The sequence below is a fragment of the Cricetulus griseus genome, chromosome 2 (assembly GCF_003668045.3).
Source record: "Cricetulus griseus strain 17A/GY chromosome 2, alternate assembly CriGri-PICRH-1.0, whole genome shotgun sequence".
Lineage (NCBI taxonomy): Eukaryota > Metazoa > Chordata > Mammalia > Rodentia > Cricetidae > Cricetulus > Cricetulus griseus.
The window spans coordinates 315,465,158-315,478,180 of NC_048595.1; the positions used below are offsets into that span (position 1 = coordinate 315,465,158).

At 36.7% G+C, this 13,023-nt stretch overlaps 1 protein-coding gene across 1 annotated transcript in view; it reads left to right on the top strand.

Moving 5' to 3' along the window:
• Ankrd31 (ankyrin repeat domain 31) overlaps positions 1–13,023 on the top strand; it is a 128,821-nt gene that overhangs the window by 41,595 nt on the left and 74,203 nt on the right. The window contains exons 11-12 of the mRNA XM_035438778.1: positions 6,121–6,160; positions 8,945–9,128. Coding sequence (XP_035294669.1) covers positions 6,121–6,160; positions 8,945–9,128 — 224 coding nt within the window. The remainder of the gene's footprint in view (positions 1–6,120; positions 6,161–8,944; positions 9,129–13,023) is intronic.

A 13,023-nucleotide genomic window follows, 5' to 3' on the forward strand; every position in this document is an offset into this window, starting at 1 on the left:
ATCTTACTCCTCAGAGTCACAGTGAACAGTGTTTTCACAAGGTAGTCTGCAGGCCATTTTCATCAGAAATTAACATTTGTTTAAAAATACAAATACTCTCTGTCTCTCTCAGCCTCTGTGTGTGTGTGTGTGTGTGTGTGTGTGTGTGTCTCTGTGTCTCTGTGTCTCTGTCTCTCTCTCTCTCTCTCTCTCTCTCTCTCTCCTCTCTCTCTCTCTCTCTCTCTCTCTCTCTCTCTCTGTGTGTGTGTAACACACAGACATCTGAACATCTGTAGTCTAGTAAGTTGACCAGGTTATTTTTACCTTAAAAACAAGAGCTATTATCACAACACAATGGAAGTCAGTGTAGGATACCTTAAAATGCACCCACTGTGTGCTTAGGAAAGTATATGTCGTAGGCAATGTTTGATTGTTGGTACTTCTGGGTGTGGCTGTCACAGCAGCATAGGAAAGGTGCAGGTCACTTTTTGAGGATGTTATAAAGGTTGATCTGTTCTTGTTGGGCCACTATTTTAGTCTGGGTGGGTACATTGTTCCTGGCAGCAAGGATGAAGTGTTTGTTGTTGTTAGTGCATTGCTTGGAACCTGAATTGCAGCTGTAGACCTAGGCGGGATACCTGTCTGGATTTGCTTTTTAAGTCAATTTATATTTTAAGTTGTATGCTTGTCTCGGTATGCCTGTCTGCCTCTCCCTGGTGTTCAAACAGAGCACAGGGACCTTTTTAGTACCTTGGTACATCAAGCTGTTTAGCTGCTTTTTGGAACTGCTTTGTAAGACTGCTGATTGTCAGAGCATCAAATGGCACAGGAAAGGTCCAGTTGAGGAAGGCCCAACTTGGGATTAGTTCTTTTCTGATACAACACCATAGTACAGATTTCTTGAAAGTCCTCAAACTGGACTCAAGTCTGCAAAGACTAGAGGCTTCTCCAACAGCAAATATTTAAGGTACTTGTATTACTAACGGGGTCACCTCCTATTTATTCCTTGTTATGTGAAGTCCTTCATTGGTTCATGGTTATAAATTGTGCCAAGCAACTCTTCAGTAGCTGCCTTATGATATTAGCTTTTCTAGTTCTCTGAAGTGGAAAACGAAGCTATTGATTTTGTCTTTTCCACTAATTTAAAATTCCCTCCAAGTACCACTTTGTTGCATCATACTTATTTTCATATATTTTATTTTGGTATTACTCAGTTTGAAATATTTGAAATTGTATGATTTTTATTCTATCTAGTGGTTTTTTTTAGAAGTTGTTTAAATTTTAAATATTTGGAGATTCTCTTGTTATGTGTTGTGTAGTGTGCATGTGGAGATCAGTGCTTCTCTACTTCCACCTCCATATGGGTTCCAGGGATTGCACTTGGGTACCAGGCTTGTATGACAAGAGCCTTTTCCTTCTGATCCATCTTGCAATCTTGATATTCTTTCTAGTACTGATTTCATTTGACTATAAAAACCATAATCAAATAATTTTGATTCATTGAAAGTTGTTTTTGCTTTGTATATAATCTCTCGGTGAATATCAAATATACACATGGATTCTTATTCTTTAGTTGTTGGATGTAATATCTAAGCTAGTTTGATGAAGGTGTTGATAATGTAGTTCAGGTTATTTATGTCTTTAATGAATTTTTGTCTTCTGATATATTATTTCCTTAGAGAGTTGTTAATTTCTTTACAACTATGCTTTAATTATGGAAAATTTTGCTCCTTATATCTTAAAGTCCTTTTAATAAATTATACATGCAGTTTTGATTTTTAACATCTCTTTTATTATTATGTGTACTTTTCATTACTGATAATATGCTTTGTCTTGAAATCTACTACTATAATATCCTAATCATTTGCTTATAGATTATTTGTTATACATTTTCCCATCCTTTTAATCTTTTAATTTTTTATTTAAAATATACTTGTCATAGATGATATATACTGTTTAAAAATTCATACTGCCATTCTCTGCCTTTCAATTGAAATTTACAGTAATTGGTCAGTTTCTATTTAAATATAAAAGATTGGGTTTAGCATAAACTGGATTTTTGGAGCCCATTTCCTATGGAGAGATAGCTTCCTCGACCTAGACACAGGGGAGGGCCTTGGTCCTGCCTCGAGTGGTGATGGGATAGACTTCTTTGACTCCCAATGGGAGCCCTTACCCTCTCTGAGGAGCAAATGGGGGGTGGGATAAGGGGAAGGTGGAGGGAGCAGGAGAAGGGGAGGGAGGGGGAACTGGGTTTAATATGTAAAAATAATAAATTAATTAAAAAAAGATTGGGTTTAGGATTGGTTTTTTTTTATTCCTTTGGAGTTAATTTGCTTTTTTCATTTCCATTTTTTTAGTGGGTAATCTAGTGATAACATATACCTGTAATGTTCCATAGTTTTCTTAGAGCTAATACTGTTCAAGTTCATAAAAATATAAGGACATTAATTATATATTGGTTCATTTATTTTTCTCAGCCTTTATGATATACCTATTTGTCACATTTACATATAGTTTAAATATCAAAAGGTAATTTTATAATTGTTGCTTTGAACAGCCATTTATATTTTAAGAAAAATTGCAGGGGAACAATCTTCAGGTAATATTTACTGTTTTGGAGATTATTTTTCCTTTATTGAAAATAGATTCTTTTCTCACAAAATATCCTGGCTATTGTTTCTCCTCCTTCTAATCCTCCTAGTTCTTCCCTGTTCCACCCCTAATTTGGTTCCAGTCACTTTCTGTCTCTCATTAGAAAAGAACAGACTTTATTTATTTATTTATTTATTTATTTATTTATTATGTATACAATGTTCTGCCTGCATGTATGCCTGCGGGCCAGAAGAGGGCACCAAATTTCATTATAGATGGTTGTGAGCCATCATGTGTTTGCTGGGAATTGAACTCAGGACCTCTGGAAGAGTAGTCAGTGCTCTTAACCTCTGAGCCATCTCTCCAGCCCCAAGAACAGACTTCTAAGAGATAATATTAAAATATAACAAAATAAAATACAAAAAGATAAACAAAAACTATCACCTTGAAATTGGACAGGACAAACCAACAGAAGGAACAGAGCCCAAGAGAAGGCATAAAAATCAGAGACCCACTCATTCATATACTTTGGAATCCCATAAAGCACTAAACTGCAAGTCATATATATATATATATATAATATATATATTATATATTATTATATTATGTGTGTGTACACACACACACACACACACACACACACACACACACACACACACAGGTCCTGGTGCAGACCCATGCATGCTGCTTCAGTCTCTGTGATTTTTCTTTGCATTGTTTTGCTCATGTTGATCTAGATGTCCTTGTTTTCCTGATGTTCTTCATCCCCCCTGACTCTTACACTCTTTCTGCCTCCTCCTCAGTGGGGTTCCCTGAACTCTGAGGGGAGGAATTTGATGGAGACATCCCATTTAAGGCTGAATGTTCCAAGGTATCTCACTCTCTGTGTTGTCTGGCTGTAAGTCTCTGTATTTGTTCCCATCTGCTGTAGGAGGAAGCTTTTCTGATGATGACTGAACAAGGCACTGATCTATATGAGTATATCAGAATATCATTAGGAGTCATTTTAGTACTATATTTTTTCTTTGTTTAGATCAATAGTATTTGGTTTTGCCCTAGTTATGGGACTGTCTACTAAGCAGCATTGGATAGGGATTCTCTCTTGTGGAGTGGGCCTTAAGCTAAATCAGATATTGGTTGGTTACTCCCAGAAATTTGTGTTACCATCGCCCTAGCACTTCTTACAGACAGGATGAAGGTAGAATAAAGAGTTTGCAGATGAGTTGGTGTTCACATTTCTCCTTTGGTAGCATGAAGAGTACCTTCCTATACCAAAAACACTAGCCAGTGGGGGTGAAGTTTCTATATAGGCACTAGCTTGACTTCTCCATGTTCAATGAGTTGTGCAGGTGTTGTCTTTAGCAATGGAGACTTACTGCCAGATTGTGGAGAGTTAACTATTTTGGCAAGAGCCTGGGTTGTTTGGGGATTCCCATGGAACCCCTTTGGCCAACAACTCAATTGTCTAGGTGCTGGAAGCTTTGGTGACAAGAGATGACCACTTGGGACTCTGTTTTCCCCATTATTTGGCAGTTTCATTTAGATTGCCTTTATATATGTATATATTTTAGGAAGTTCCTACTCTGTTAGGTTTTCATACTACCCTTCAAATGGCCTTTAATTTTGACTGTCTCTTCCCTATTCTCTCCCTCATCTCCACTTCCCACAGCTTCACTTGATTCTCTATTCCATCTGTAATTACTCTATTTCTCTTTCCCAACTAGAGTTTTCTCTTTCCCAACTAGAGTTACTGTTTCCTCTGGCCCCTTACTCTATACCTACCCTCTATGGTTATACAGATTGTATCTTGGTTATCATTGACTTAAAAGCTAGTATCTACCTATAAGCAAATTCATACCATATTAGTCTTTCTTTCTGAGTCTGAGATACCTCACTCAGGATGATTTTCTTTTCTAGTTCCATACATTTGCAAGCAAATTTCATGTCACAACTGAATAACACTCCATTGTGTAAATGTACAACTGGAAGTGCCAGTGCTTACTTACCAGGCCAAGGTTACCTGATATGGCCGGTGAGAAATAAATCTTGATCAGGCTCAAGGGGTCATAGCAAGACTGAGGCTATGACAATTTATTGCAAGCAATCAGACTTTTTATTCCCTTTCAGAAACTGAATATAATAGTACCTACCAGGATCAACATAATGGTAGTTGCCAGGATACAATGATGTTTTCAAGCTATACAGGGCACACAAGATTGATGTCTAAGACCAATTATCTAGCCAGTCTTCTATATGTTTCATTGACATCTGGGAACACAGAAACACAAACTTGCATGAGTGTTTCACCACCTGAGGTTGTACCTGGTTTCTCAGGAACTAAAAGGCACACAGTGCCCCAAGAGCCATGGACTCCAAAAACCTCTGGCATGTGCCTCTCAAGGCAGCTTAGCCAAGTCAACTCCATGATTCCCTGCATACCACATTTTCTTTATCCATTGTTCTGTTGAGGAACATCTAGATTGTTTCCAATTTCTGGATATTATGAATGAACATGTAATGAACATGGTTAATAAAGTGTCTCTGTGGTAGGATGAAATTTCCTTTGGGTATTCCCAAGAATAGAATAGCTGCATCTTTAGGTAGATTGATTCCCAGCTTCCTGAGAAACTGCAAGACTGATTGCCATAGTGGCTGTATAAGTTTACATTCCCACCAGCAATGGACAAGTGTTCCTCTTACTCTACATCCTTATCAGCATGAGCTGTCACTTGTTGTATTGATCTTAACCTGACAGGTGTCTTAGCCATTCAGTATCTCAGAGTCATTTTGATTTGCATTTCCCTGATGGCTAAGGATGTTGAACATTTCTTCAAGTATTTTTTGGCCATTTGAGTTTCCTTACTGGGAATTTGTAGTTTTTTTTTTTTATTCTTTGTGTGGGCCCACCACCTAGCCCCCAAGTAAATACATAGAGACTTATTCTTCCTTATGAATGCCTGACCTTGGTTTGGCTTGTTTCTAGCCAGCTTTTCTTAACTTAAATTATCCTTCCTCCCTTTTGCTTTTACCTTTATTCTATATCCCTTTCTTTCCTTTCACTCTGTGACTGGCTCTGTTGCTGGGTGACTGTCCCCTGGCATCCTCCTCTCCTCCTCCTTTTCTCACTCTTCTTTTCCTCCTTCTATTTATTCTCTCTGCCTGGCAGCCCTGACAATCCCTCTCCTAGCTATTGGCCATTCAGCTCTTTATTAGACCAATCAGGTGTTTTAGGCAGGCAAAGTAACACAGCTTCACAGAGTTAAACAAATGCAACACAAAAGAATGCAACACATCTTTGCGTCATTAAACAAATATTTCACAGCATAAACAAATTTAACACATCTTAAACTAAAATTCTACAACAGGATTTCATTGTTTAGATCTATACCCTATTTTTAATTGGTTTATTTATTTTTTGATATCTAGTTCTTTGAGTTCTTTATATATTTTGGGTATTAGCCCTTTATCAGAAGTGTAGTTGGTAAAGTTTTCCCCCATTTTGTAGGCTGCAATTTTGTCTGAATGATGGTGTCCTTTGCCATGTAGAAGCTTTTCAGCTTCATGAGGTCCCATTTATTAATTGTTGATCTTAGTGGTTGTGCTAACAGTATTCTGTTCAGAATTCCTGTGCCAATAAGTTCAATGCTATTCTCCACTTTCTCTTCTACCAGATTGAGTGTATCTGGTCTTATGTTGATACCTTTGATCCATTTGGAGTTGAATTTTGTGCAGCATGATAAGTAGATCTATTTGGATTCTTCTACATGTAACCATACAGTCTGACCAGAACCATTTGTTGAAGATGTTGCCTTTTTTTCCAGTGTGTATTTCTGGCGAACAAATAAAACAACAGGTATCCATAGGTATGTGGATTTATATCTGTGCCTTTAATTTGATTCTGTTGATCAACTTGTCTGGTTTTTTGTTTGTTTGTTTGTTTGTTTTGTTTTGTTTTGTTTTTGCCAGTATCATGCTGCTTTTAAATTAGGAAAGGTAATGCCTCCAGAAGTTCTTTTATTATTCAGGATTATTTGAGCTTGTGTGTGTGTGTGTGTGTGTGTGTGTGTGTGTGTGTGTGTGTGTGTGTGTGTGTATGTGTGTGTGTTTCTATATGAAGAAGAAATAGTCCTTTCAAGATCTGTGAAGAATTGTGTTGGAATTTTGAAGGGGATTAAAGTGATCTGTAGATTACTTTTGGTAGGGTGGCCATTTTTACTATGTTAATCCTACAGATTCATGAGCATGGGAGATCTTTCCATCTTCTATTATCTTCTTTAATTTCTTCAAAGACTTGAAGTTTTTAATAATGTAAGTCTTTCATTTGCTTAGTTAGAATTACCCCAAGATATTTTATATTATTTGAGGCTATTGTGAAAGGTATTGTTTCCCTGATTTCCTCATCCATTTGTCATTTGTATATAGGAGGCCTACAGATATTTGTGAGTTAATTTTGTATTCAGATACTTTGCTGACAGTGTTTACTAGCTATAGGAGTTTCCTGGTAGAATTCATATCCAGCAATGTGGTGTAATCTTTCTTGAACAAATAAAGCCTGTCTGGGGGTCAGAGAATGGAGTTTGCCACTAGCTAACCATAGAGGTCTGGAGGTCTGTACAGACAGACAGGAAGTGACGTAGCTGGACAGATACACAGCAACTTTACTGAAGGTGCTTATCACCTGTAGGAGTTCTTAGTTGAATTGTAGGGTCACTTATGTATGCTATCATATCATCTGCAAATAAAAATATTTTGACTTCTTTCCAGTTTGTATGTCCTTAATCTCATTCAGTTGTCTTACTGCTCTAGCTAAGACTTCAAGCACTATATTGAATAGGTATGGAGAGGATGGACAACCTTGTCTTATTTTTTATTTTATTGGAATTGCTATGAATTTGTGTTAATGGTTTCTCAGTTGAGTTGACTTTCCTCTCAAAGAACACTGGAAAATATTTACCAACAATTTTGGTTGTGAGCCTAGCCTTTAATGTCTGAGCCACCTCTCCAGCCCTTGCCAATCTTTTTCATGGTTATTTCTGAAATAGGAGGTGCTTCTTCAGTCCAGAAGATGGAGGCCAGGAAAGCTGTTAAATAGTATATGGTGCTCAGAACAAAAACGAGTTTTCTAGCCTAAAAATGTCAATGCTTAGATTGAGACCTAAAGTGTAAGTTAAATATGATTTTACTGTAATTTTTGGACTTTATTAAATCTATCATATGATTTATTGAATTTAGTAATTATCAACAGCATACTGTTACCTCTGACTAAAAAGGTGGTTTTATATAAAGACATGGTATATGGTTTGTTGGTTGAATTACTGCAGATATAAATAGTTGTTTGTGTAAGTAAGGGAGAAATATGCCTTTAACTCAGACATATGTGGACTGCTGGCTGAGATACTTTAATGGTTATACCTTGAATTAGAAATAGAGCCTTTTCCCTCTTCCCCACAGAAGTAGCCTGTAACCAATATTCTGTACTGCTTGATAACTGATGGGGAAGGCTTTTAAGAATACTTTAAAATACTTGCTTTCTTGGGTTGGAGTGGTAACTCAACAGTGAGGAGTTTGTAATGCTCTTATACAGGACTCAGGTTCAGTTCCTAACACCTGTATCAGGCAGCTCACAGCCACTGTAACTTTATGTCCAGGAATATCCAGTACCTTTGGCCTCCATGGGCACTTCATTTATATATACATTGCCGCATAGAGATACATGGACACACATAATTAAAAATAAAGATATATGTTTTTGTCTCTTTTTTTATATTTTGCCGTAGCAGGGCTCAGAGTTAAAGATATGATTGTTTTCTTTTTTCTTTTTTCTTTAAAGACAGGTTTCATGTAGCTCAGTTTGGCCTCAAACTTGGTATGTAGCAGAGGATAACTTTGTAGTTTATATTCTCCTGATCTCACCTCCAATGTGCAAGGATTACAGGCATGCAGAACCATGTTTGGCTTTATGTAGAATCAGTTCTCATAACCAGTATAAACTAGGCACACAGTATAAACTGAGCTACATTCACAATCCTCCTTGAATCCACTAAATAATACAAAATACTCTTAGGAGATGCTATTTGAGCTTATGTAATCAGAATACTTTTAAAGAAACTATATAAAATTAGAGTGTTTTAAAATATTTATTAGCTTTAATTACATGTGTATATGTATGTGTGTATCTGTCTTTGTTGACGTAATATGAGGGTGTTAGACACCCTAGAACTGGAGTTACAGGTAGTTGTGAGCTATCCAGTGTTAGTGCTGGGAACCAAACACAGGTCCTCTGCAAGAACAGTATATGATATTGACCACTGAGGCATCTCTCTAGCTCCTAGAATTGTTTTGCTTTTTAAAAAGAGTAAGCATGAACCACTATTAAGATGTCAAATAAAAAATGTCTTTCTTGTATAATAGGTTGGACAGCACTTCATGAAGCTAGTGTAGGAGGATTTTATCAGACAGTAAGTGAACTATTAAAGGGTGGAGCAGATGTGAATGTCAAAGGAAAGTACCAGATTACTCCCCTACATGATGCTGTGATGAATGGACATTATAAGGTACTTTAATGCTTCTGTTTATAGAATACATACAGTATGTGTAAATACTGATGATCTCATTTACCACACAGTAGGAAAGAAAGTTTCAGTTCATTTACTAATGAATACTCAGATTTTGAAATAAAATTTGCCTTGTGATAGTTACCATTAGGCCCAATGTGATGGATGCCATTTTGCACTTTTTTGGTGATTTTTTTTATTTGTTTATTTGAAATAAGTCTTGATACTATTGTCCAGGATGGCCTTGAGTTCCTGGGCTCAAGGGATCTTCCTGCCTCAGTCTCCTAAAGCAGAGATTACACGAGCATACCATTTTAACATACTATTTGTATTTAGTCATACAGAACATTTTTCTTACATAGTATGATTTTCACTGTATACTCATTTAAAGCTCTTTTCACACAATGATTTATACTTTGCAAAGAACGTTTTCTTCTATAAACAGCAATGTTTAGTCCAATAGGAAACCAGTAACGTCATGGACTCCAGTGGAACATTCATCACAGGTTAGGAGAATGCCAGAGTTAACCATAGTTCCCTGCATGGTTATACCACAGTTTAAAATCAAATACCATAATTTCATTCTAGTAAATGAAAATATTAAGCAAGATGATGAATTCAGTATCCATGGTCCACCTCAGAAACTACAGGCACTATATGAGAGGATTGAAGCCTTGCCGAGAAGATGTCCCTGCTCCTCCTCCTGCTGCTCCTGCTCTCCTGTTTGCCCTCCTCCCCATTCTCCCTCTTCTTTCCCTCCTCCTTCTTTTTGTAGTGCTGTGCATCTAATTTAGGGCATTGCCCGAGCTAGTAAAGCATTTATCACTGAGCTATACTCCCATTCCCCGAAGATATTTAACTGTTTATTTCAGGTATGAGAAGTTATTTATGGGCTAAAAACTCCTGGTGTATGAAGGGGTTTGATCAGCTGACTATGGTATGATCTTTTCTTCATGGTTTTAGAACAAGTAGCAAGCATGGAGAGATTGAAGACGCTTCTGGGTGTCATGGACATACTTATTTGCAGTGTAGAGGAGTGCTTAAGGGGAATTTAGATAATTTTGCTTATTTTGATAATGTATTCGATAATGTTGGTGGATGGGGATACCATTTGAGGAAAACTGTGGAAAGAGAATTCCTCATGGGACATAGTTTAATGGTTAGAAGAATGCCAGTATGGCAGCCCCTGTCCTTTACTCTTCTTTCAAAGATGGCCAACAGTCAGTCTCCTTTCTCCCAACCCAGCCCTTCATAGCAGATTATCTGATTTCTATTGTTGTAGTTCTGTCTTTTTCAGAATACCAGAAATATCAGAATGTTTCCTCCTGTGTTTCCCATTTAAAACTTAGCATACAACATTCATCTATGTTGTATGATGTTAAATAGTTGGTATCTCTTTATTCTTGAATAATATCCCACTCCAAGGTCACATGTAAAGCTGCTATCAATGCTCAAAAATAGAATGACAGAAGGTAAAACTACATAGGAAAGTTTTAAAATCAGCCCACAAATTTTTTAATATTCTTTCCTCAAAAGGTAGAGCCTAATTACCCTCCAAGGAATAAAGAATGATATTTTGATGACTTGGGTCTAGCAAATAAGACATGGCAGCATGTGGTTTCTAAGGTTATGTTAACAGATGATACTGGAACATTTTGATTCTTTCTCTTGACACATTGACTAGAGAAGGCTAAGTGTTGTATCATATAGACACTCAAGCAGCTGTTTAGAGTAGCCCATGCAGCAATGATTATTGCTTCTGCCTATAGCTGGGTTACCCAGCCATTTTAGAAAAATATCCTCTAGCCCCAGTCAAGGTTTTGTATGACTGTATACCCAACCAACAGCCTGATTACATGATAGACTATTGGACAGAACCATCTACCTAGGCCACTTTTAAATTCCTGACTCAAACTGTGAGATTATGCATTTTGATTGCTATCTTAAGCCACTAAATTGTGAGGTGATTTTTTTTTAGTTGTAGAAGGAACACATGAGGAAAGTTTGCTTAATTTGCACCCTTCAAAGTTCTTATCTGGAATAGAAGTGTAGCTCAGTGGTAGAACACTGCTAGCTTTTGTAAGGTCCTGGGTTCAAGCCCCAGGGGGAATTGTTAACATGTGGACATTTGGAAGGCAGACTGTCTCTTATCCACAACAAATCTTGCCAAAGTAATGTATTCAGCCCTTGTCCTAACCCAGATTCCACAAGGCTCTTACCTGACTTCCCTGTTGAGCCCAGTCACCTTTTTTACACTCCTCTCTCCTCCATCTTCTTTGTCATACATCTTACTACTGAACACAAAATCTCAGCAGCTGAACACCATAGTCCTGTTAGTTATTTCCAAGTCAAAGTACTTTTCCTGAGTGAAGGCAGTGTGTTCTGGTTTTCTTTGCTAAACAATACTTGTAAAGATCCAGATATAAATTCTTTGGCTTCTTCCTATAACTGACTTAATGCATGAACTTGATTTTATCTACTATTGCTTTGTTTTTATATCTAACATTAAATCCCCTTGTAAAGCAGTTTAAAAAAGACTCATCACATTGCTAATTCTTATCAATTTTTAAAGAATCTGTTTTTCTTCTCTTTTCCTATTATAGTATGTCCTCAGTTGTAACTTCCAAGTCTTAACATTTGCACTGTAAATTTTGTACTGCTTTATTGTGTAGACTAAATGATGATCCACATGAGATAGTTATTGTCAACCACACTGATCAAGCCAATTAAAAGTTTTAGGTCCTTTTTATGGATGGCCAGACCAAGAGCAGGCTTGTGCCTCTGAAAAGTCTCTTGGTGCCCAAGCTCAGGGATGCAGAGTTTTAAAGACAAAACCACCAAGACCATAACTTACATCAAAGTTAGATGAGGGTCAGCATAACCTTAAACTGTTCATTCCTGGCAGAGCATGGTAGTTATTTTAGATGTAACTTGTCAATTATTTTTGACTTATATCTTTTCTTGTTATTTCATTTTACTTAATGATTTTGGTTAATGCATTTGGACCATTGTCAAGGCCATGGAAAACTCAAATTTGTTGCCAAGGCAGATATGACCATTTGAGGGAAGAGGGGTAGAGAGCAGAGAACTGTCTAAGCACACAAAATGGAGTCAGAACAAGATGGCATTATTTTAGTCATTTTAAGACTGCTTGAAATAAAATCTTAAGATGATAACAGTGGTAAGAATGAATAAATATTAACAAAAGGTCAGGGTTAGTGAAAGTTTCTAGTGTTGGTAATATTGTTAGATCATGTTGGTTTGCTAGAAAAGTATCTGTGGTTTCTAGTTCTCAGACTTTTAACAGTGCTGTTATTGCCATCATTTTTGTGACTTATAGCATGTATGTGAATCTCATTGTGCCATTATTTCACATACAGTTAAGTGCTGTCTTTGTGGAGACTGAACAGACAGAAATTTTTTTCCACTTCAAACTGTTACTGTTGGCCCTTTTATTTTAACTGAATTCCTGTTTAATAATTACAGGTACCATACCCCCTTCTGCTTTATAACTAAAGATGAAAATAAGAAACATAAGATATTAACTATACATCTTAAACCACTCCATCTAAGCTAACTTCTAGTTTAAGGAAACATAGAAAAGTATATAGTTGAATTAAATGTTTCCAGGAAAATGTGATGAACTTATCAGGACATCTATAAGAAATATTGGCCAAATCATTACAAAAAGGGAGTACTTAAAAATAAAAAAGTGAAAAGGGTATGTGAGCCATGATTGAAATATATGTATTTTGGGACGGTTTGGAGAATATGAATATGTACTAGATACTGGATAAATGATACTAGCAATATGTAGTTAGTTTCTTGTCTAAGCTGTATAATACTATAATCATGGTCTTGTGAGCATTCTTAGGAGGAGCACACTTAAATATTT